The sequence below is a fragment of the Alligator mississippiensis genome, chromosome 12 (assembly GCF_030867095.1).
Source record: "Alligator mississippiensis isolate rAllMis1 chromosome 12, rAllMis1, whole genome shotgun sequence".
Lineage (NCBI taxonomy): Eukaryota > Metazoa > Chordata > Crocodylia > Alligatoridae > Alligator > Alligator mississippiensis.
In genome coordinates, this window is record NC_081835.1 from 18970693 (window position 1) to 18996218 (window position 25526).

The 25526-nt window shown below is 45.1% G+C and overlaps 1 protein-coding gene across 5 annotated transcripts in view; it reads right to left on the reverse strand.

The window, feature by feature from the left end:
• The window catches only part of MGLL (monoglyceride lipase), an 83551-nt gene that overhangs the window by 41032 nt on the left and 16993 nt on the right, over nucleotides 1-25526 (reverse strand). For 4 of the 5 annotated variants that reach the window (XM_019499708.2, XM_014605786.3, XM_006264418.4 and 1 more), the window contains one exon: nucleotides 13974-14080. The exons of the other annotated variant lie outside the window; for it this stretch is intronic. In XM_019499708.2, coding sequence (XP_019355253.1) covers nucleotides 13974-14080 — 107 coding nt within the window. The remainder of the gene's footprint in view (nucleotides 1-13973; nucleotides 14081-25526) is intronic. 5 annotated transcript variants of the gene reach the window in all.

Genomic DNA, 25526 nt, shown 5'->3' on the forward strand with positions numbered 1-25526 from the left:
AAGATAGAGCTGGATCAGTTTATGAAAGAATGGCATCACATGGCATGGCCGTTTGAAAGCAAGACACTGGACTCAATGGACCCAGGATCCCATTCTATCCTATATTCCTGGGTCGTTATATTGAGTATAAAAAAAAATAAATGCCATTTCTATTTGACTTTCAGTAGTAAACAAGCAAGAGGAAACATGCTACCAGTCGAAGTCAGATACTATAACATGTACTTTGCTACCCTTGCCACTAACACCACTCTAAATTAGTAAGGATGGAGGCATTTACGTGTAGTTATGGAAGAGAAAAACTTCACTTTGGTTCACTGGCTCTTTCCCTTTTGGGAGCTCAGTAATGAAGTGCCTGGGCTGCAGATCCTGCTTGAGAATATTTTTAATGGTCTGTTTGCTCAATTTGTCCATTTAAAAAAAATGAAACCATTGCTATTGATTTTTATGATTTGTAAAAGTTTGCTTTTAAATTAAAATCTGACCCGTTTTTTTATAGCAAACTTTACAAAGGCATCACAACTATCTAACAAATATTGCTCTTGCCAGAAAATCAAGATGGTTCTTTAGAGGCCACTCACACGGTGGATTTGAAAATGGAAGAGCAATGCACTAAACAGTAGTGAATGAGGGAGCAAAGCAAAAGGAAAAATGAAAAATTACAAGTAAAATCGTGCAGCCCAAAGGGTGCTTCCCCCTTCGTCCTTTTCCCTGGACAATCATAGATCACACCCCAAACCTGTCCTCTGACCTGTATAGGAGCATTACCGCTGAACAAGGACCTGCTATGAGTTTTATAAGGGCATTCAAGACTCTGTGTGCATGGATCCAACTGCAGGATCATTTTCATCAGCTGCTCACACTTCAGCACGCTCTAGTAAATGGAATGCATCTTGCTCCGGGAAAGAAGGGAGCTACATACACCCCATTCGGCTGTGTGATCACCTTGTTGAGAAGTAAAGTGAGGCTGCTACCCAAATGCATATAGCTTAGGCAGATGGCACAGCACTGTGACTCCTTATAGACAAACTCATCTGTGTTTGCTGTGAATTAAGATACTGGTTCTTGTTTTATTTTCTGAGAATCAAGATCAATTGCTTTTTTTTTTTTTTTTGCAATCCAAGAACTTAAAAACTAAGCTTCCTTCCTGCTCCATGTCAGCAGATTCTGTCCCTGAATTCCTTTCTCTAATTCTGCCGGCAATTTGTTTCAGCTACAAGAAACCTTATGGCTTGATCTGTTAGGCTTCCAGCCTAAGTAGCATAGAAGGAGCATTAAAAATTGAGATGAAACAGCAAAACTGGCTCAGATAATTAAGGGGGATGTATTTGGCTTTACTTCACAAAGCAGCTCTTCCCTGTATGCTTGTTTGCGCACAATAATAAAGATGCACATGGGACTTACTAAAAATTGTGTTCCTCAGTTTGCTGTGTGGTTGGGGTCTAATTCAGGAAAACCAGCCTTCTTTCAACTCCCATTTCCCTCACAAGGATTTGAGGGGGGCAGGGGCTGCAATGTTGCTTTTAAAGCAACACATGTAATACCCACAGCAATTCAACCACTGAATTGCACTTAAATTTGGTCTTAACAGCCTTGTAGGAGCTGGGCACCCCATACCAAAAAGATGGAGCTGGGGCAGCCAGTATGATCCTGCTAAAATGATAAACTTAACATCTGTGCAATGAAGTATTTCCACAGGAAGAATCATCTGCAATTGCCTTATATATATAAAAAGTCCCCAAACCTTCCAAATTAGACATATCTGACAAGTAAACAATAGGAAAAATAGTCAGTTGATCATGTTAATGAAATGCTGTTGCTATGGAAATGATTGTCTTTGTAAAAGTGAAAAAACACATGCACACTTTTCTTTCTGTCATCGTCCAAGGACATCAGGAAACAGTTCCCTGAAAGCACAGCTTCCATGATCATGGATACAGCCCAGGGTTTTTTTTAAGGGGTTCATTTCCTCAGCCACACTAAAAACTTCTGATGTGATTTGCAAGGGAATTGCCTCTATAGCCAGCAGCTGGGATGTAGCACATCCACCTATTCTTATGACATGTAGCACAGGCCACCTTTACTTATCTTGCTCTTCCTTTTCAGTCTGAGGCTATCAGCCCCCCAAATAAACTCTTTAAGCCCAGTTCTGTCTAACTGATGTAGGTTCTGCAGTCAGTGTAAGTCCTCTGGTCCAAACCAGCTGCAGATCTGACTAGTGGAATAATATTTCTGGCAAACTTGGCATCTACCCACTAACTTAAAAAAAGCAGACGTTATAGCAATCCTATATTCCCTTCCCTTCAGCTGTAGCCCCCACAAGAGCACATCTGGCTCTTGTTCTTCCATCCTCAACAGTCTAACAGTCAGAAAAACATTCACAGTGAACAGTATGGTTTTATTCATGGTTGGGAAGGAGCTGTTGAAAATGTAATGAAAGAGGGCTGTCAACTGCACTTCATTATGGTAAACTACTGAACGACTGAAATAATGGGCCCAAAATCTACTTTATGAGATGTCTCAGTGGAATTATTCCAGAGTTATGTTCGCACATACAACTGCACAGTTTGGCCCTTGCTATGGAAATTCATTTACATCAAAGGGTGTAACAGTGGAAAAGGCAGTAAGCATTAGTGAGCAAACAACTCCTGAACAAACTACTTATAAAAAGAAATGGGCCTGAGCCTCTGCTAACTTACATCAGTTGTGCACTGCTGTATTTGCAACGCCTTCATGTGAAGCAATCCTGATTTACACTATTGGGCATTGGAGAAGAGACAGACGGTGGGATTCTGACAACTGGATTCAGAATCTGATGCCAAGTCAGTAACAGCAAAAAGATTTATTACACAAACAAGAAAAACCATGAAAATCAGGGACTGTATAGTGAAAGAGAGAGAGAAATATGAAAAATAAATCAAATAAATTATTGCAGTAAATAGACCTCTGGTTCATTTTTCAATCCTTTTGCTATTTCTTATACCTTACTGATTGTCTGTGGCAAGTGTGATTTGACTGTACAAGCTAGTCAGTCCTACAGGGAGGGTGTGGATGAGATGGATGGAGGTGAGGTGCCCTGGACCAAGGAGATGACCCTTTGGCACATCTTAGCTTGTTCCCAGGGGTCAAGCGGCAGAGAGCGGAGAGAGGATTGGGGCATCAGCCCCTGAAGTGTGAGTGCACGCCATAGAGTGACTCCGAGATCAGAATCCAGATCTTGCTTTCTGTTGTGAAAGTACGCTTAGAAGTTGCAGGTGAAGAAAGGTGGAAGATGGCTGCATTATAGCAATCCTCTTTTTAAACCTATTGAATCAACCAACAAAGAAAATCAGGATTTGCTGCTGTGAAGTGTTCTTTTCCATCAGCTGCAGCTCTCTACTTCATGCTCAGGAACACAACAAGTGGTGTTCAGGCAGGTGATTTTTGGACCTTTACGTCTAAGTATCTGGGAATCCCAGGTCGCATGTTTAGGTATACAAGCAGGGGCAAAAACTTCTGTCCTATCTCAGGCTTTTCCCTTTAATCCAGACTGGCCTGGACAAAACCTCCAGACTGCAATGGAATTTCCTCTGTGCCAAGACAGGTGGGGACGGAGATCACTCCTTTAGAAGGAACCGAGTGGGGAGTTTGCCTCACCCAGGAGAAGCCTGCAAGAAAAAAGACCTGTTCCTGGACTCCATAGGAACAGCACATAAATAAGAAGGAAGAGTTCCTCCTCCTGTGCCAAGGCAGGGCAAGCAGATGCCTATAAAATGCCTTAGCTGAATTTATTTATTTATTTATCTATTTATGTGATTTATAGGCTGCCCTTCTCCACAAAGGCTCAGGGCAACTTACAGAAAGAGAGCAGGCAACTAAAATATCCAAATAAAACAGGCAGCAGAAAAGCCACAGGAAAGCCTCTTGTGCCTGTGCTTCTTGCTAGAGAATTTAAGTTACCATCGCTCCCCCTTCGTGTTTGACTTTCGCAGGCCAAAGTGAGGCTGTGTCTGACTGGGGGAATCTCCTCTTTGAGCCTAACATGAGAAGCGCTTTGCTTCTGTCTCCCTAGACCAGAGGAGGCCAATCTTTTTGGCAGGCGAGCCACCAATTGGCCCTGCGCCCTTCCTGAGTGCCACTCGGATCCCTTTCCCCTCCCTGATCTGCTGCTCTGCTTTCTGCTCCCTGTCCTATCTGCCACTATGCCACCTGTCCCCTCCTTGATGTGCCGTATGCCACACAGAGGCTACCCCTGCCGCAGGTTGGCCACCCTCCTCTACATCACATCCCTCACATTAGCTCCCAAGTCACCTATGTTCCAGAAACCTGGTGTCCCCTTTACTCTTCTCATTGAAAGTGATTTGCGTCAGAGAGGGAAAATCATCAAGCTGAACACAAAGGGAGTTGTTTATAGGAAAACAAGGCGCTCCACTAAGTTTCCTACATGAATAATTTTGGCATCCCTCATTCTGGATCTCTGTCAGGCAGCAGGCCCCTCCTGGGGCACAGACAGGTTGAGAAACGTGGTCTGGAAGGAAACCAGCTTTGTCGAGTTGTTTGCTGAACTCTGTCCTTCTTACAGTCACCGCTTCATTTCTTCTGGTGGTGTTTCCCCTCTATTTATGTATTTTTGGTTAGCAACTGCTGCCAATGCCTTGGGCCCTCCTTGTGCAAAGGGCAACCACAAGGTGACTCTCGGTCCTAGGAATGCCTGTTGAGCAAGTGCATGCTCTCACAACAACCCCCGGACGTTTCCTCCCTCTGCTCAGAATGGGGACTTAAAGAATAGTGACACCACAGCAGACCCAACAGGTCTGAGGCAATGGCTTAGTTTTTTTGATAAAAAGGCCTCGGCCTGGTTGCTGCTTGTACCTCCCGCCAGGGATAACTGAGCAGTCCCTGATCTTGTGGACTCCTCACATAGCCAGCCTCCACATTGCGGGCATGTCAGAGTAGGGACAGCATTGTATCAGGAGTGGGCAGGGCAGGGTTGGACTTCCCAGCTGTACAGCCGGCAGCACAGCTATGACTGCACCATTTTGATTTTATTTTTTTTTATTTAATGTGTGAGTTGCATATTCAACTCCCTTGACTGCATGGGCATTAGTTGTACCAGCACATACAACACTGATGTGCAATTGTGCACCTTCCCAGACTGAAAATAACAGGCCTGATTCTCCTCATCAGTCCTTTCATAGCATCTGACGAAGGGAGCTTCAGCTCGTGCAAGCTTTTGCTATAGATACGTAGCTACTTTGATTAGTCTATAAGGTGCAAATCTACCCCGCCTTCTCATCAGTACAACTCTGGAACAACCCAGATGAAGGCAATTATATTAGCCCAGCAATAGTGAGAAGAGAATAAGCCCACCTATGCCTAATAGTTGGAGCAACGGATGGGGAGTTGAATCTTTTGCCTCGTGACTAAAAGAAGCAGGGGGATGGGGAGGGGGAAAAGGATATGTGCTGAGTAGATCCATGCCTACCCCAAGTCTGGCTGTTCCTAAGCTAGGCATCCACCACCACTAACACTAGCACTGTTGGCTGCATCAGCTGTGAGCTGCCTCATCATCTCTTTATTTTTAGTTCACTGTGGTCCAACGGCTTCCTGGCTTGACAGTGTTGTTTCATTTTGCCTGATGCAAAAATAAAAGTCAGGCTTGCCTTTCTCAGGATTAGTCTGTGGTGTCTTGTACAGCAAGAGGTGTCTTGGATATTTGCTTCCATGACATGAGTATTGCTGCCTTACAGCTACCTTTTTCAAATGGCACAATTCCAAAATATATGGCATAGGATGGGCATGGAAATTGGGTGATACACAGCCTAGTAAGAAGTATATGTGGCTTGTAAATGGCTTGTGCTAAAGTATGAATTTGCTGTCAAGATTACTGTACTGCAGAAGTTGGCTATGGAGGTCTGCAATGTGGTCTGAGCTGACCCCGTCTAAGAAAAGTGAAGCACTCCTGAGTTTCTGCCATGTTCTCCCAGCATTGTTTTAGTATCTGTGCAGCTCCTCTGGCAGCAGCAACAGTGAAATGCTATTTTTGATCACCTGGGAGAAATTTGACTGCTGTCCCAGCCAGGCCTTCCTTCAGCAGGTCTCTAGACTGGACTGATTTCCAGAAGGCTTGCTTTCTGGTTATGACAACATTCAGGAGCCAAACTCGCTCTGACTTGAACAGAAACAAGTTAGGCCCCACAAGGAGCCCATCCATTTAAAGCACAGCCCTGACTTGCCAGTATTCAAGTAACATAGATGCTTTTTAATTCTGAGTTGTTGCTTTTTAAAAGCTCAGCAAGCCAGAGGATTGGGGACTTATATTTGTTTAGTTCAACAGGACTGCAGTGATTCCTGGTTTAGAAGAGCCAGCTAATATAGCTGGATAACAATAATTTGCACTAATAAAGTGCACAGTAAGTAATTTTACAATTGTTGCTTGAAACCACACAACACTTCTGCATGGTAAAATTGTCTTCAGAGGTTGCATGTGTGTGCACGCCTGCATGTGTAATTAAATTCTGCCTGTTGTAAGATGTGTATGGGGACCTGCTTTGTCTAGCAGTGTGGTGCAACTGTCTCGGGAGCAAAACATGGCAACTACTAGAGCCACAGTACCAATGAGTAAATTGAGAGGAACTGAGAAAACATATGGTCTCCAACAGAGTACCTGCTTATGGGAAAAGACTTGTCAGGCTTCTGGTAAATTTAGCATCATCTAGCAGGATATGATTTGTGAGGGAGTTCAAGCTGAAGGAAACTTCTTACCTATCAAGCCACCCCTTCTGCTCAGAGACCCACCACAAGAGGACCAGCCCACAGCTTCCACAGCTCCTCGAGCTGAGACGTGACCAGTTTTGCTCTGACTGGAGCTCCTCAGCTGTAGGCAACTGGTCTCCCAAACCATCCTTGGTGTATGTTCAAGTTCTGCTCTCACTTTTGTTAGCTGCCATGTCTGTGCCCCAAGTAAAGGACATTCTTGCACCTTCCGCACATTCAGTTTCCTGCTTTGAAAGTTGGATGTCTCTGGATAAATTTGGATATTTTATTTTTAACTGCTTAGAGCAAGTTTTCCCCCTCCCCTGGCCTTGATTGCTCAGCAAGGCCGAGGGATGTCGTAGAGGCAGCAGAGGAGAAAATCCAGCAGTCTGAGTCACACAGCTCTCTTGGGGCTGCCTTTGCCCCCACTCTCAGATCTATACTTTCTGCTGGACCCAAAGGTTGACTGGGTGTGTTGGAGAATGGGCTACATTTGCAACCTTTGGTTTTGCTGTAGGCTGGGCACATTTGTTCCTGGAGGTTTGCAGCCAAGTTCTTGAGGGCTTCAGAGCTTTGCTGAGTGTTCCCAGCTTCAGTCCCCATAAAGGAGAGAGGCACCAGAAGTTGGATCTGCTCATGAGCAATGTACTTTACTAAGGGATCTTACTCTATGCTGTTGCAAACAGTCCTCTGTCTCTAGCTCTTCAGAACAAGAGTCACACCATGTCCTGTAATATCTCATCTAGGGACATGTAGTAGCAATGCAAGGCTCCTCAGGCTGCTGAGGTGTTTTACATGTGTCAAATACCCCTCACTACTGTCCCCAGGTGAGTACTGCCCTGCCATTACCTTTGTCTTACATACGGAGAAACTAAGGTATAAGGCAATTAGCTGTGCTCAGAGCTGCCCTGTGAATCCGTGATGGGACTGGAATGAAACAGGACATGCTCTCCGCAGTCCAGAGCACCTCCCTGCCTCATGTGTAGCAGTTTTTAGGACCGCTTTCCTTTTTTAACCAAGACAGTAATGAATTCCAGGGAGAGCTCTGTGGCTCCACAGCTCCTATTTAATAATTAACATGGCTAGAAATTCAAAGTGTTATCCATCCAAGAGAGGTCTTCTCTGAGAGAAACTTCCCATTACTACCGCTGCTGTGGTTACAAGCTCTCTGTTCTGCAGTTCTTACACCTTGCTTTGTTAACCCACCCTGCTGTGAAGCTGGGGTATGGACTGATCACCCGTCAACAGCTGCCTTCAACCCACATAATCCAGGGATCGTATAAGATTTACAGATGGGTCAACTGAGATGAGTTGAAAAATAATATCTCCCAGCAGGGTTTGTGTCGGCAAAGTCTAATCTGAAGCACTGAAGAATCTTTTCTTACTAGGTGATGCAGGCAGTCATTCAGACCAACGGGCACAGCAGAAAATGACCCAGTAGCAGATCTTGCCTGACAATGGAGAGTGAATCACATGACCTTTGGGAGAGGGAGCCCATCTAGATTGTCATCACTAATCAAGTTTCTCAATGAAAGAGGCAAGAGGGTGAACTTCATTTCACCTGCATAAAACCAGTCAAGGGGGGCTTTGTGCAGATGAAATGCCTTGGAACAAAGGGAAACCCAACCTGCGCCCAGGACACAGGTCCTTATTAGGATGGTTTGGATAGGAATGACCTCTGGAGGTGCCTTCTAGCCCTACTTTTCTGTGATTCTATGATTACCGCCCTTGTAGCCATTTCTGCAGCCTATGGACTTGTAACATCATCTCCACCTCTTAGCACCATTTTGACAGTGTTAAAGCCACTAGATCTGCCTCACTGAACATCTCCTGCCTGTCTCGATTCACTTCCAAGGGTGCCCTTTAGGTTAACCTTTTTTGAAGACTCTCCACAGGGTACAGCAGTAGTAGAGGCCCTTTTTGCCCGACCTGGGACTGGTCTTCACATACACTTCTGATACAATGGCTTCAGTTGAGGGTGTACATTTTTTTCCTCACTAGTTATACTACTAAAAGCCCTAATGTGGACATGTCTCTTACTCACAGAAAGGTGACTCATTGGAAGGAAAATACCTAGCCTAGCATGAGTAGCTATGCCAGATGTCCCAGTATAGCTGTAGCCGCACTAGGGAGTGGTACAGCAGTACAGTATGACTTTCCAGTGCAGATGAGACCTCGTTCTATGCAGTTCCACTGCAGGGATGATCTGTTGCAAAGGTCTTTCAGTGCAGAGGTCCTTCCTGCCCAGAGGGGAAGAAACGGGACTAGAAACAGTTCCTGCACTTAAACTGGTGAGAATAAAACCCTTGATCCTGATGTCTGTAGGCACGTCTGATCTCTAGCAGGGGTTGCAAAGGCATTCCCCTCCCAGTGGTGCACTGGTAACACCATACACCCCACAGGCACTGAGTGACAGGCTCGGATGAACTTCCAGTGTTTGGAGGCGGGAGGCGCTTGGCCCTGACTCCGCACTTGGCCTCTCAAACCTCTGTTGGGGCTTCCACCTTCCTGGATTCAGACTCTTTCCTTTGGCTGGCTCCTCCTGCCCAGGTCTACTGTCCTGGACCTTAGCTTCTGGGTCCCAGCCCTGTTTCACCCTCAGGCTCTGGGCCCCTGGCTCGGTCTTGTGTGGCAGCCCTTAGGGTCCCTGACCCTGGGTAGGCAGCATGCTGCTCCACCCCTGGGGACCCTGACCCTGGCTAGGCAGTTAGTGTGCTGCTCCATCCCCAGGGACCCTGACCCTAGCTAGGCAGTTAGCGTGCTGCTCCACCTCCGGGGTCCCTGACCCTGGCGAGGCAGTTAGCGTGCTGCTCCACCTCCGGGGTCCCTGACCCTGGCGAGGCAGTTAGCGTGCTGCTCCACCTCTGGGGTCCCTGACCCTGGCGAGGCAGTTAGCGTGCTGCTCCACCTCTGGGGTCCCTGACCCTGGCGAGGCAGTTAGCGTGCTGCTCCACCTCCGGGGTCCCTGACCCTGGCGAGGCAGTTAGCGTGCTGCTCCACCTCCGGGGTCCCTGACCTTGGCTAGGCAGCTTGTGTGCTGCTCTCCCCCGGGGTCCCTGACCCTGGCTAGGCAGCTTGCATCCTGCTCTGCCCCCGGGGTCCCTGACCCTGGCTAGGCAGCTCTACACTGGATGCCCCTCATGGACTTCTGTGGCCTCCAAACTATCCCCTATAGTCACAACCCAGTCCTCTGGTCTTAAACTTAAGCATAACAGAAATATAAGCAAACTGCTTGCACAAAAGTTTTCCTCCACTCTGGGTCAATACCCCACCACAAACTATACTTCCCCTTTAGTTGTCTTGGTCTACCTCTTGTGGGTAGCTTAGGTATCCATGGGCCTGTTTACTGCAACCACCTTCCCTGGGAGTTCCTCTCCCTGCAGCATGCAAAGCCCGACTGCTTCTTCTGGCACAGGCCCTGGGCTTATATGTCTCAGAGCCTCACCCCTTCCTGTCATGTTGCTCCCCAGCCACACACAAGAGCTTCCCATTTACTTGAGGACCGGCCTGTGCTCTTCTACTGCCAGCTTAGCCAGCTGCACTCTCTTGAAGTTACATTTCTCTAAGACATCTTGTGTTCAAGACTGTCAGGCAAAGTGGGCTGTTTGCGGCTCCGACAGAGCACATTGTAAGCCACAGCAGCAAAGCAGCTTATGCCTTTTCTGTCCAACTAAGCGGGGTCTCCAAACTGAATAATCATTGGGTTTAACCTGCATCCGGGCATGCTAAGGCACAGCTAGGAAGCATCCTGCTGAGGGTTGCCAACTCTGAATCACTCCTGCCTTGACTTCCAGGATGAAGGCTTTTCTGGAGTTTGACTGATCCTTTTATTAGGGAATGTGGCTATCCAGAAAGGTTTTCCTTTGCTCCTTTCTCTTGTGTGAGCTTGTTCTTTCTCACTTGTAGAACCACCCAAATCTAATTCATGCTCTTGTTAGTGCTGACATTCATCTTAGTCATGTTTTGCCCGGCTTGTACAAGTTTAGTCCTTTTTAACCTTTCTGTGTAGATCAAGCCTTCCCAAAGCTATGAATAAATAAAAGCCTTCTGTTCACGCCAACAATGGTCTTTTAACAGTTGCAACAACAAAAGTGACCATACTGAAAAATTCCAAATATTTGAATTTTTCCATCTCCAGCTGTTTTCTTCCCCTTTTAAAGTAATGACTTCATTATATTGGGAATCTAGAGAGAGAATTAACCGGGAACACCAGCTGTGTTGGGTGCTTCGGGGGGGGCGCGGGCAGACAACATGCCAACCCACCACAGCAGACACCACACAAACACACACATGCATACAGCAGCAGTAGGGCTGGGGGAATCTAAAGCATCTGATTGAATTGTAATAGCAATACATTTCTTTTCACTTTAATCCGAGGTTACAAGTACTTTTAGACCCTAAAATTTGCTTGCTGGATCCTTAAGTTTCCAAGGTGGGTAGCAGACTAGGGGGATTCTGTGCTCCCTGTGCACTAGGAAGGGTTTTTAGGAAGCTACCTGGACACAGAGGAGGCATGTGGGGGCTTGGACACTGGCATAATGCTTAAACAAATGGAGGGTTACAAGCTGCCATGTAGCTGGAGCACAGATTTCATCTTCCCAACAAACTCCCACGTAAGAAAGCCACCTGCACGACCTATAAAGAGCACCAGCAAGCCCACATAAAAGGGAACACAAAATGCTGCCCCTCATACTGCCAAAGGATGAGAAAGAAGTAAATATAAAACGTCATTGCTAGCTACAAAAAGATAAACACTTCAGCAACCGCTATTACACGATACAAAGGTGAACTATCAGCCCTTCTGGGCTCTGGCCATGTAATGCAATCAAAGTAAATAAAAAGCCTTGCACAACAAACATGATGGGACAGGGATTGGGATGAAGATGGATGGGACACTGCAATTTAATAATTGAAAGTATTTTGCAGGAGAAAATGCAGCCCAGGTTCCTGTCCTTCCCTCTTATTTTCTTTTAGTTTCATGGATCCCTAAGGATCTTGCATCCTAGAGGCAGCTAGAGACAGCCATCTCCCATGGTTATAGAAAACATGAAACACCAGAACTTGTCTGGATATCCTCTACAAATTCCTTCTGAAGGTGGACGGTGGAAAGTCTTGCCAATAAATCCAAGACCCCTTGGGGTAACCAGTATAAAGATATTCTCTCTCTCTCATAGTTGTCACAATTGCACAAAAAACAATGGGTTTCCACTTTCGAAATGATACTGAAGATCACATTGTCCCAGACTTGGGCAAAAGTCTTGTCTCCTTCATAAACGGGGAAAGCAGCTTGAGAGCACAAATCAACAGTGTAAGACTAAGAACCTTGTAAGAATGTTGCAGTGATCAAAATGATATGTACATCAAGTCGAGCAATTCAGAGTCAAGGTTAAACTTCAAAGAAATGTCAACATATGGAAATGTGTAGCAAGGTTATCCAAACAACCTTAACTCTGCCCCATGTAGTGAAGCTCTGGATAAACCTGAAACAGTAGGATAATGTTACCAGCCATAACAAACAAGTTGACTGTATAAAAATAGTCACAAAAAGTAGAGGTTGGGACCATGAGAAGAGAGACATTTTTTATATTATAAAGGAAAGATGCAGAGTTCCTTCATCAGTCCCCTTGTAGTTTATCAGGGGCTCAGTGGATACCAAAACAGTGTTACACTGCTGTTTTTTGGCAGACATAATTTAGAAAAAAGAGTTCTCATGGCATGAGCTTTTCACTAGTTCATGGAAATATTTCTAATACAGGCAAATTTTTACCAGGTAAAACAGTCTCATGATACACTAAGAATATCCCCAAGAGTACATTCACAAAAGAGCTGATTATTGTTACCATTTGCAAACACAATAACAATGCTCTAATTTGGAGGCTGTTACCTGAGGCAGAAATAAAAGGAAATTCATAGTTCTCTGTGTCTAACTGAGATACAAAGCAGCACAGAGCAAAAGCACATCTCTTTATGCAGCACAATAATCCTGACACACGCCTTCAATTCAAAAGCTCATTTTTGTCTACAGATATGGCATTCTTTCCCAATCAAATTTACACTATAAAGTGCTGCCTCATTGCTGTTTCCCTGTCTGTTCCTTTTAAATATTATTTTAAAAAATATGATATTTAAAACTTGTTAAAAGTTTTCATTTAAGGAGGGTAAAGACCTAAGGTAGAAATGATGGCAGGTACAGAAAAGCAACAACAGCCCCACTAAATCCCAGAGCTTCTAGCTTTTTGGGAGCTTTTGTGTTCAAACACGTCACTTAGGTTTGCTAGGATGTACTAATAACCTGCAACGCTCTTCTGGAGAATAACAACAGCGAGCTGAGGTTGCTACTGAGACAGCCTGGCATTAAGTAGCTGGTCTTATGCTGTACTGTATGACCTTTCTCATGAACTTTATGCCTCACAAGAACACAGAAATGAATGGAAACACCTCCCATTGAGGCCACTGTATACATGAAGACTGATCAGTCTATCAGTTACCCAGGTATAAATTTGAAGGAAGACAGCTGAAATGAATGGAGTTACACTGATCTAAAATAAGTGAGAAGTCCTGGACTATCAGCAAAGGTACTGCTGTCCTGGCCACCTGCCTGCTTAATCTTTGTTAAAGCCAAGCCTGTACGTAGTGTCTTAGAAACTCTTCAGATAACTGCAGCTTTTTTAAAACAAGGCATTTGAGCCAAGTAACAGACTCCCTCTCAAGAGAAACCAAAGATGTGAATCTCTGCCCTTAGAAACCAGTGTGCAAGCCAACCAGAGTCACAATCACACTTCTCATGAGGGAGAACTGGCTGTCTTGTCTCTGAGTTTTGCTTTTTTTTCTTGAAAGCCAAATAGATCTGGGCTGCTTCTTAAATTTCCTAAATTTCAGAGTGTTCAGATGGGAAAGCTGAATCCGGGGGTTGCTGCGCATCATGGTATAGTTTACATATCAATGAATATGGGGACCGGGGTGGGGGGCAAGGTTCAGATTTTGTTCTTGATTTTGGCCAAGTAAGCCCAAGGTAACAACCCTGCTTTTGTTCCACTGGGAGTACAGGCGTCCCAATGGAGTTTGCTTCGGGATTACACCAGTGTCAGTGAGAACAGGAACTGGCAGACATCTTTCCCTTTTATACTGACAGATAATGAACATATTGATTTGTCTTGACCGCTGAACAGTGCTAACCACGTTCATCTTACTCGGGCCCCACTTTGCCACAAGTCACATGCTGTCGCTTTGATGATACTCACCATGGTCATGTGCAAATACAAACAAGTTAAGTCCTGTCAGCATCTGGGCCAAGTCATCATAGCGGCCGCAGTGTTCCCCAGCGCCATGAGCGATAAACACGAGGGCCCTAAACAGAGCATCAAGGTATACATTATTAAATTGGAAACCAGCCTACAAAGGCTCCCAAGCTGTGGGGAAAAACAGCATAATCATTTAATCAACAACCATCTTGGAGATCAAATGCAAGTCAAGTAACCACGGGGTATGGATGTAGCTTAGAAGATGGTAGCATGGTGAAGAAGGGAGCAGATCATTTGGTAGCAGCTTGTAGCATCTAAGGAGGAAAACAGCATCAGTTTGATCCTTGCCAGATAGACTGGTGGTGACCGGGCACTGACTAGATGGACTATGCACTAGATGGACACAACTGGTTCCAGTGGGCATCCACAGGTTGAAATGTAGACAGGTCGCTAACAATCTTTTAGCTGCGTAATTACACTGTGGTTTGGATTCTGCTTTGCTGGAAGTCAGCTTTACCACTTGGCTTCATGGGATCAGGGTTAGGATTTCTCTAAGTAGTTTCAAACAGATATATTATGATTCATTTTTAGAATTCGATTGCTGCCTAATGTTACTGCACACAAATGGCTACTAGATTTTAAGCTAAAGAGGCCCCCAGGACATGAGGTGAAGTTTGGAAACCTCGGGAGCTTGATCCTAGTTCCAGTATCGTTATCCATTTCCAGTTTCAACCAAAGAATAGTTTGCTTGAATAGTGAAGTGAATATTTAACAGTTACAGCAGAATTAGTTTTCATAGAATTGGGGGGGAAAAACCCAATAGGATCCTATGTGTAATGCACTATACAAGTGCCTATCCTTAAAGACTTACATTTAGAATTTTCCTTGCATTTTCTGTGGAATATAATGAAATAAAGATGGCTTGTGTTGAATGACATTTCCCTATAATCTTTATTGAACTGCATTTGTAAGGACAGCTGATTTTTTTGTAGAAATAACTTGTGGCCAACAGAGAATCTAGAAGCATTTCTCAGTCTAACATTTTTCTCTCTCAAACTGTAGTATTTCAATCTGACTTGTTCATTTAAAGATATAATCTGTCAGCAGAACATCAGGCTGGAGGCTGCTACTTAGATGTTTTCAGTACATTAAAAAACTCTAAATTAAATAATAATTTAGTGAAATCCTCATCCCTACTTTGACTAGGGCTTTTAATACATCTTGAAAAGATGTAATCACTTGGAGATCAAATCACACCACTTTGATCTCAGTAGGATCTAAACCCCAAAAGAACCTGTGGTAACTACCGCTCCATCTCTTTGATTAGTGCCAACTGCACAATAATCAGTAATGCTAGGCACTGTGAAGAACCACCTCTCCAAACAAGATGGACTTCACTGTAGCAAACAGGAGATTTGGTAACACAGGCCTAAGATTATTCTGACAGTTGGGTAACACTAATCAAGAAAGACAAGAGCAGGTTTACACTCTCCTGCCCACAGTGCTAGAAACCATTTGATAGGCCTTGTTTAGTGGTTCAAAAATGACTTATGAAGTTGTACTAATGCCTAAAGTTGATATTTCCCTAGGGTTGGGTATTTGACTGGTCAAATAAAGTTCAGTCAATTGACCAGTCAAATATCAGTCAAAAATTGCCAATAGATCCAAATAATGCACAGAAAAAGAACATATTTTCCATTAAGAAATGTGTCAAAAACCAGTAAACATCATATTTCTGTCAAGAAAACTACAAAAAAAAAAGAGGTTTGTTTTTTTTTTTGAAAAATTGCTGTAATCTTGGACCAGTCAAAAAATATGAAGTCAATTGACAGGCTTGCCAACACTATATTTCTCTGAGAAAAGGCTAAACGTACCAAGCAGTCAGAACAACGGATATGAAGTTGGGGAGGGTACCAACGCTAATTTGACAGTACTAAAATGCATGTTTCAGATCCTGCCATAGTTTTTCTTGCCTGGCCATCAGATACAGAACAGAGGGAAGAAAACTGAGGGGAGAAAATCCTGCCTTTTATGCATTTACAAGGTGCTCATCACAATAGTGCATTTTCTTTTCAGTCAAAACACTATTTAAAATGCTACTAATGTACTGAGTAGAGTGCAGAGCATGAAAACCTAGCTGCAAGTTGATAGAGAACAAGTTTTATAGGGAGACATTAGCTGATACTTTCTTGTAAACCGTCTCATAATTCCACTCTTATTCAGTCTCACTGCTTTGAAACCAGGTCCTAGAGTGGTTAGTGCACCCTCACCTTCTACTAAAATCAGTAAGAAATGAGGAAGCTGAGCCCCCACAAATTAAAGCTCCAGGGCCTGAATCTGCCACCTTTTCCACTAGTAATTCTTATTCTCTCCTACAGCCCCAAATAACTACAACTGAACTGCCTACCTAGGTAATGCAGAATCAGACCCTAGGACACAGACTGTCTTTCTTTGGCCTGCAAAACATCATGGGTCAAGTTCTCAAAAATGCTTAAGTGACTTAAAAGCCCAAGTTCCAATGATTTTTAATGAGATGTAAATATGTAAGTGTACACACACACACGACTTAAATATATAACAGGTGAATATAGTGCTGTATAAAAATGGGGCACACTACTCAAAACTCAAAGCACTGCTTCTTGTTCCTCGATTCAGGAAGGTCCTTAAGCTTGTATCCAACTGCGGTAGTACCACTGGAGTCAATGAGTGTCCACACAGCAAAAGAAAGGTTCAGTTCCAGCGAGGGCAAGCAGACCTGGCCTTGGTATAATCTAGTTAGCTCAGGTGACAACAGTGAAAATGTGACAATATGGGTTAGCATGCAGAGAAGGTTGCTAGGGCTCCTAGAGGAGGGATCCCATGCTTAAGCCCTCTGCTGCCCTGTCTTCACTGCTGTTATCTGAAGCTCAAATTCAGCTAGCAGCAGCCCACCTCCATGTGCTACGATCACACCTTCACTCTGCTGGGTAGGCACATTAAGGGAGACCACATGGATGCTTAGGTTAGTCATATGCTTTACCTTCAGGCATGGGAGTTACTAGATAGCAGTGGCAAGATGTTGCTGTTGCTGAGTGCCCATGTGGCAGAGTGAAGAATTAAATATGCATATACATTAATTATTTATTGCTATATTAATTATGCATATGTTTGTTTAGCATATTTCTTGTAGCTGATGCGGTAGTGTCTTTGCCCTCAGTACTTTGAATATTCCTGTACCTAGCATTATCACTGCCTATCTTATTTACATTCTTACTTTCTTACAGCCAAGGACTTGAATTACACGGGTCCTTAAGTCTGGACACTCTAAGGCTTGGGGTTAGTACTGAAAATATATTGAGGAATGTATTGAGTTTTTGATTAATGCCAAGGAAAATATATTGAGGAATGTATTGAGTTTTTCATTAATGCTACTGGAGCTGATGTCCTGTGGCAGCCCACAGCTTCTAGAAATACATGTTTTATGCTATTATTATAATCAGGATTCAAATGCTGGCTGGTTGGGCCATGAAATAGGCTTTCTGACTTTTTTTCATTTGTCATGATGGGGCTACTAAAATCAAGATACCATTGAACTAGATTGGGGGGGGGAGAGGGGGGAAGCAAGAGTGCAAGTGGGGATGATGTGATATTAAGGCCTATTATCTACTGAACAGCAAGGGCTTCAGGCACTTTGATGGGAACTGTACATGTTCCTTTAGGACCTGGAAAAAGGTCTCCAAGCACTAAGACTGGACCATAAACCAATACATTCTATCTCTATATATACTAAAACCTTAAGTACAAATGTAACTGTTGTCCCGAATAAGGAGGGAATATATATATAATTACTTTCCTGAATCAACTTAAGTTTATGGAATGTTATTCCATGCTAGACGCATCTTTTTTTTTCATGTTAGATATGTTGCTACTAGCACCAGCATGGCTTTTAAAACAGAAGAGCTGATTATCTGCAATTTGAACAAGAAATTAACCCCCCTACCAAAATGAAAAAAATCAACAGAAAGCTGCGAATTATCTAGCGTGCCAGAAAATTACTGAAATGCAGTATTAGATTTCATTTTCCTGCTTTAGCTCATTTATTAACTGCCTTGTACTTGGCATCAGCCTGCCACTTAGATGTAAAACAGTTAGAGCTCATTCATATTAAATCTCTTGCTGACAGCACTTTCTAGACTATCAAACAAGTAGATAGTCAGACAGGCATAGGGGTGTCTGCCGTCTGCAAACGGTTCGTCTATTTAGTCAAAGCCTCTTGGATTTTGCTATAGTGCTCCAGGATTATAGTATCAAAAATCAATCACAGCACTATAAATGTACACGTTAGCTCGCAGACACATAGAAGGCACATTCCAGGTCCTGTAACAGGCTGGGCTGATAGCAAAGCCCATTGTAATGCTAGCAGACACTTCCCATTATAAACCAATGTTTCCAGTTGCTTGCAACTTTGCCAGCCTTTAATATTTTGGACTTAAATTTTCCATTCGGCTTAAAAACAAACATTGTGGGGGGGAAAGGGAGGGTGGAATTTCAGACAAAACAATCTGGCTGATGCCTAGAACTGCATGAATGGAAAATACACGAGAAACTCAATGGTGTACATCATCTAGTGACTTATTTGAAAAGTTCCAGCACTCTCTGCCATGAGTGAGCGCTGGACAAAGGGGACTTGAAATTCAGCACAGACATGTCTTTTGCCATCCCTATGAAAATCTGCATGAATCTGGCCAAATGATATGCCTCTGAAAAATCACAGCTTGCTAGAGATTTCATAGGTTTTAGCAGTTTTCTCGGGTTTCAGCAGCAATATCCCCTGAAGAGCCTCTCCATGGTGAGCTGAACATGCTGGGACTGAGCAGGACTTCCCTGCAAACTGTAGCTCTAGGTTGCTCATTGCTGCGCTGGGATTCAGATACAGGCACCCAAACTGAGAGCAGGGAAATAAGCTTTTCTCTGACCTCAGTGACCATCTGGTGAGCCCAGGCAGCCTGGAGGGGAAAGCTGCTTGATTTACATGGAGAGGAAAAGAGAGGCAGACCTGCATATGGGACTGGGGGAAGCTGGGAGGCAAGTTGACCGGGGTAGAAGGGAGATTGGGTGTGGATTGATGAAGACACTTGGACAGAGAGCCAGGGAGGGAAAAGGAGGCTTGGAAAGTGTAAGGGGCAAGAAATACTATGACTGGAAGAGGAAGCTGTTGGGGAGATTGGGGCAGGATAAACAAGAAGACTGAGATGGAGAAAAATGGTGAAAAGGGGGAGGGGACATGTCTAATGAGGATCCAGGAGAGACCAGAAGGAGAGTTAACTCTGGAAGTGGAAGCTGTGGGAGAGGATTAGGAACTAGTCAGGAAAAGAAACATGGGCAAGGTAGCAGGGTACTGAAAGGCAGCCTGGGGAAGAGAGAGAGAGAGAGCGAGCAGCTGAAGAGTCAGCATGGTGGAGGAGGGAATGGGACGGGTTGTGTAAGGATGTTAGGAATGGGCAGAGAGTGTGAATTCAGACAGTTGAAACTATGCCTTACTGGAGAAGTCTGAAGAGTGAAGACTAGGACTTGCTATGAGAGCAGAAAGGGAGTAGGACCAAGGGCCACTGAACAGACCACTGACTAGGTCAAGGACAGGATGGAGAAGAGGGGTGGGGGCAAAGCGGTCTTGCTTGAGACAACTGACTGGAGAGTCCGTGCCCGCTAGCAGGCGATCCCTCCAGAGCTGTGAACAGAAAACAAGCTTCTTGGGTCTCCTCATCTCTCCACTACCAGCAGGTCTCTGAGGGCATGTGTAGTCGAAATGAGGGGCATGTGTGCGTAACACTTTCAAGTGGGTTAAAAGTTTTTGCACTGCTTTAATGGTGTTGGTGTTTGCATGCGTCGATGGCGTATTGCACGTTAATTCCAGCTGCTGTAGCACATTAAGCAACATAATGCACTTTAAATGACTTTAGGGTGCAGCAAACTAAAACATCAAGGAATTTTAGTTTGCTGCCCTACAGCCACAGAGCGAAGCACCGGGCTCTGTGCAGCTCAGGCACTATGGAGGCAGCCCGTGCAGGCAGCCTGGCAGCAGCCCATGAACGCAGGCTCCACCGAAGGGAAAAAAAAAAAAGCGGCGAGCCTGATCTTTTTTCTTTCCACCCCCCCGCATCTCCCCCCCGGAGCCAGCCTGCCTGTCTGCATAAGCTGTGTGGGGAACTGGTCCTTCCCTCCGCAGCTGCAGTGCCCCCTGGGACCACCTGAGATGGGTGCCTGCAGGTGGGTGCCACGGGGGAGGAGGGACGGGGAGGGGGAGGGCACTGCTGCAGTGGAGGGAAGCACCAGCCCCCCCCACAGCCCAGGGACCGCTCTGCCAGCTGGCAGCTCACCCTCCCCTCTCCGCCCCTGGAGAGGCAGGTGTACACAACACGGGGGCTTACTTCTCCCTAAATTGAAGCTGTGTTTTTAAAAATCCATTGCTTCAATTTAGGGCCCCCATTTTGTCTACACACGCCCAGGGTCTCCCTGACAAAACTCTCTCACTTCCCAATTACCGTTGCTCTAAGAGAGCAACAGAAACCCTAGGATTAAGAAAAGGGAAAATAAATGTTCTGTTTCTTCTGACATATTAGTCTGACCTCTGCATTGTGCAAAGCTCTAGAACAAATTTTGAAGAAAAGAGAAACTAAAGACCATGGCAGTAAATTTAAAATTAAATGAAGTGTATTGCATGGGTTTAGCAAGGTAGATAGACTGTGCTAGACTATCTCAGTATCTTTCTTTCTTTGACAAAGAAAATGTGATAGTCCTACCTATCTGGACTTCAAGTAAAATGTCTGTGATGGTGCCATGTGGGAAAACATTAGTTAAAGTAAAGAATTAATACTAAAACTGTAAAGCACGTAAAAGCTAGTTAAAGGGGAAAAGACTATGGGGTTGTGTGGAAAGGTGAACTGTCAGGCTGGGACGGATGACAGTCATGGAGTTTCAAACAGGGCTAGTCTTGCAGGTGATCTTAATTAATAGTTTCATTAATACTCCTGGCATGAAAAGCTGGAATGTGCTAATGAAATTTGGAGTGTGCACAAAATGGAGAGGCATTGCTGATACAAAGGAAAATCAGAGCATCACAGGTGAGGTGGGGGATGGCTGGGAGGACTGGAGTCATAACAGTAAAAAGTGCCAGGTCATACCCTTGAGGACTAATAGCAAAAACTTCTGGGAACTCATCAGTTGGAAATGACAGAAGAGAAGGACATGGATACATTAGTCAAGTACAGGATCAGGATGACCCACCAGTATAGCGCAGCTGTGAAAAAGGCAGATCCTAGAATATGTCAGGCGAGATATTTCCAGCAGAGAGAGAGAGAAGTATTAATGTCATTGTACAAGGCATTGGTAAGACCTCATCTGGATGACTGAGTACTAGACAGATGAATTCAAAGTGGAACAGGTGCACAGAAAGCTGCTGGGATGAGCAAGGGAATGAAGAAGACACTAAAAGAGCTTGGCTTGTTTAGCCTACAAAATGAAAGCTGAGAGGGGACGTGATTGCTCTTTATAAATGTATCGGGGTAAACACCAGGCAGGGAGAAGAGCTATTTAAGCTAAAAGACAATGTTGACACAAGAACAAATGGGTATAAATGAGCCATGAATACATATAGGCTGGAAATTACAAGAGGATGTCGAATGGTTGGAGGAGAGAAGTTCTAGAGCAGCCATCCAATAGGCAGATCTTCTTTAGCTCAAATCGGGCACCCAAAGTAATGGACACTTTTGATCTTCATCTCCGTATGTGCCTGGAAAGACTGAGTCATAAATCCACCCCCTTGTGAGCAAGCCTTAACACGCACTTAACCCTGGCATTCCCCAACTTTTAAAGAGTTTAACTTTGCATGTTCTCTTAACGCTGTTTCTTGGGTGTAGTACAGTTCTGACATATGGTGTGGTGTCTGAATGCCTGCCTGCAGCTGCAGACAGCACAGAAATCAGCCTGGCACCGATGTAGTGTCATAGCGTCATCTTGACGTTTATAACCCCGAGGTACTAAAAACAAGACATCACTGGAATACAGAAGGAAACAAATACAGTAGAAAAGCAACAATGTTATCCCTTCAGATCTTCTGTTTACTCTGTGCGCCAAACTGTGCTTTATAATTGTTTAGTTATGGAGTAATTCCAGCCCGTGGAATTAAACCAGACTCACATCAGAGTAAGAAAGAGCAGAATTTGACTGTATTTAAGTGGCAACATCTTATTTATACGTACACATTTCTTTCGCCAACCACAGTTTTGAGTATCCACGCTTAATATTCTATATACCATTTTGGCTACTATGGTATATATGGTATACAGTTTTGAGTAACCACGGTTTTCTGTGGCCACGCATCAGCCCGCCACCTGCCATTTTCCCCATAAGCCTTTTGTCTTGCCAACCACGGTTTTGCCAACCACGGGAACTTCCAGGAACCTAACCCCAGTGCTTGGCAAGGGAAACCTGTATTGTTGTATAACATCCTGCATAAACCCGGGCCAGGCAGATGTAGTTCAAGTCTCTTTTCCCTCTCTGTGAAATGCAACACAGAACACATAAGCAGGAAAGAAGAGAGCACAAAGTAGCTCCTCTGGGGACAGAAATGGCCTTTGGAGTAACTTCTCAGCTATTATTTATGACCAGGGATCCTGGTTTTCTGTTTAAAAATTGCAAATTCTCTGATTAAAATGACACACACAAGTTCTCTGATTAACAAACCCAAAATCAGTGTTTTTCCACAATTAAAAAGAAATGCCACTCTATATAAATGTATCAGTTGAACACAATGTTTTAGTGATATATTTACAATTTTAAAGCAATTTGGAAGCTTACTAGTACCTCAATCACTATAATAAAATAAACTAAATTTTAAATACAGGCATATCGCATCACACGCGCATTTAACTTGTGTGAATTCAACTATAGGCAGGTGGGGCGGGGGGCAGGGCTTGAGTCTGCACGCAGCGCTGCCGCTTACCTGGATGCCCAGCCACCACCACGCTGCCAGCGGTGACTGCCTCTGCCTCCAAAACCTCCCACCGCCGCCATGGAGACGTGTCCGGAGCTGGGTGGATGGCCACCAGGTGTGGTGGTGGCCGGGCGGCACGCAGCCATCCCCACCACCACCCCGTGCTGCGCTGCTGCCGCCGGCTGCACAGCTCTAAGCACGGCTCTGCGGCGGCGGCGGGAGGTTTTGGAGGCAGAGGCAGTCACCGCTGGCACAGTAATATGCGATTTCACTATACGCGATTTTCGCCTTTACGCGCTGCCTTTAGAACGTAACCCCTGTGTAAGATGCGACATGCCTGTACCTTTAACTTTTGGCATTTGATTCTGGGGTTTTTATAATGGAAAATCAGTGCTCCCCCTGCCCCCTTTGTTCACCAGGACGCGGGTCTAGTTGCAGTTGTCCCCCTACCACTGCTTTGTGGCACTAAGCAGCCCTGAAATACCAGCGTCCTGCCCATACCATTGCCCCTCACTCCCAAGCCACAGTTCCACAGCCCCACCAGTGCCCCTCACTCTCCACCCACAGCCTCCCAGCCCTACTGATGCCCCTCTCCCCACCCAAAGCATGGGCAGGGAGCCCCAAATCCACAGGAGCCAGCGTGTACCTGTGCACAAATCTGGGGGGCATTGCCCCCATGCCCCCCTGTGAATGCATGCAGTGGCAGGGAGCTAGCCCCTGCACCACCCTCTGGACAAGCTGCCCATGACTCTGCCCCACTTCCCACCTGGGCCCTGCACATTCCCACCCTGGCCCCTGACTCCAAACTCCAGGTCCCATGCACCATCCCAGCTGGGCAGAGCCTGCAGCCCTGCCCAACTCCTTCTCTCCCTCACTATGGGGGCCTCAATACCCCCCCTACCCGCCAGACTTACCTGCAGGGAGCTGCTCTCATGCTGCCTGGCTGCCACATGGATGCGTGCGTGCACACATCTACGTGGCACCCCCTGCCTGATCGCCCTCCTTCCACTCCACCCAATCCCTTGCAGGCTTAACTATGCCAGCCTGCAAGGGGAAACCTGCCATTTCCCATATTTTTCTCCTTAAAATGAGAAAATCCGTGTTTTTCTGTGGCAAATGGAGAACCCGAATCCCTGGTTAGGACAGCCTTTTTTGTGCTGTCCATGACTCTGATCTGAGTGATTAGCCAAAATTCAGGGTCTTACGGATGTACTAGCTTAGAAGGATGGAGTCAGGTGTTTCCTTGAATGCAGTCTTGCTTACTTAGAAAGAATGTAATAAATCTGTTTTCCCTGGACACAGCAGGAATCAACAAGAGTCAGTGCCTTTATTTCTACTCCCAAACCCCTTTTCTAGTCAACCATAAGCCGAAAAGCATTCTCTCTCTCTTTTCTACACATTGTTTCCCTGCCTTGCCTTGTGGGTCTGTTCTGTTCATCTGTGTAGTGGTTTTGCTCTTTCTACTGCTACTAAATAAAGAGACACTTTACTCCTCCCTCATTTAGCCTGTATCGGCCCCTTATCCTTCTGCACCACCACAGGGCTAACTATTGGAGTCCAGCATATTTCCCAGTCTTGGAGAATCCCGCTCTGTCAGGGAGAGAGACTCTCTTACATGGGAAAAGAATCCTTCCATGGCGACTAAAAAATTATCTGGGGACAGGAGAAAGTGTTAACTACCCCCACCAGAGGACTGCACTGTCTACACTCTCCTAGCACAGGTCTTCCTTTGATTTCATGGGACCTGAGGGAACTTGTAAGTCTGCTGAAGATCAAACCCACAATGTGATGGTAATGCCAAAGCCCAGTCCTATAACTGCTGCATCTTACTTATCTGAATAGCTTCACTGACTTCAATAAAACTACTTGCCTGAGTAAGAATGGATAGGCCTGTTCGCTCGCTGAATTCCAAAACTGCAGCAGTCCATTTACGTAGCATTGGGATGAGACTGGAGAGCAGACATAACCACTGGATTAGAACAACCCAAGGAGGATATGCAACAATACTAGAAAGCACAGGCATTACGAATCAGTAGAGCAGAGCCAAAATGGCCCAGCACAGATAGCTATCCATACAAAAAGCACCGCCAGACTCCAGCTAGAGCACATGTGAACAGTGTGGAGAGCAACTCAGAATGATTGAACAGGCCTTTGAAAATGTAAAATGCCCATGTGCCTTGCTCACCAGTGGTCTGCTAATGGGCAAAGAGATGAAGCAAATGTCAGGCTGGAGGAAGGACTCTGTGGACCTTGCAACTGCCTGAGTCCAAGCAAATGCCCCAAAGAAGTGGGGTGTTATGTTCTGGGAAGCACCAAGCCAAAATCAGAGGCCAAATAAATGGTGGTATGAATTAAAATTCCTGAGCTTTTTGTACTCTTCCCTTTGCCAAACCCTATCCTGGGATAGGGTTTCTGGGATTTCCTCAGGAATCCAACAAACTGATGGGATTTGCCCTAGCAAAGCTGACAGGCCTACCACCCCATGCTGAGAGATCGATGGGCAATTGGTAAATGCAGACAGAATTCCCAAGGCTTTGTCCCTGACTCTCTGCTTGCACCGATTTTGTGCTGCTGGGATTTCT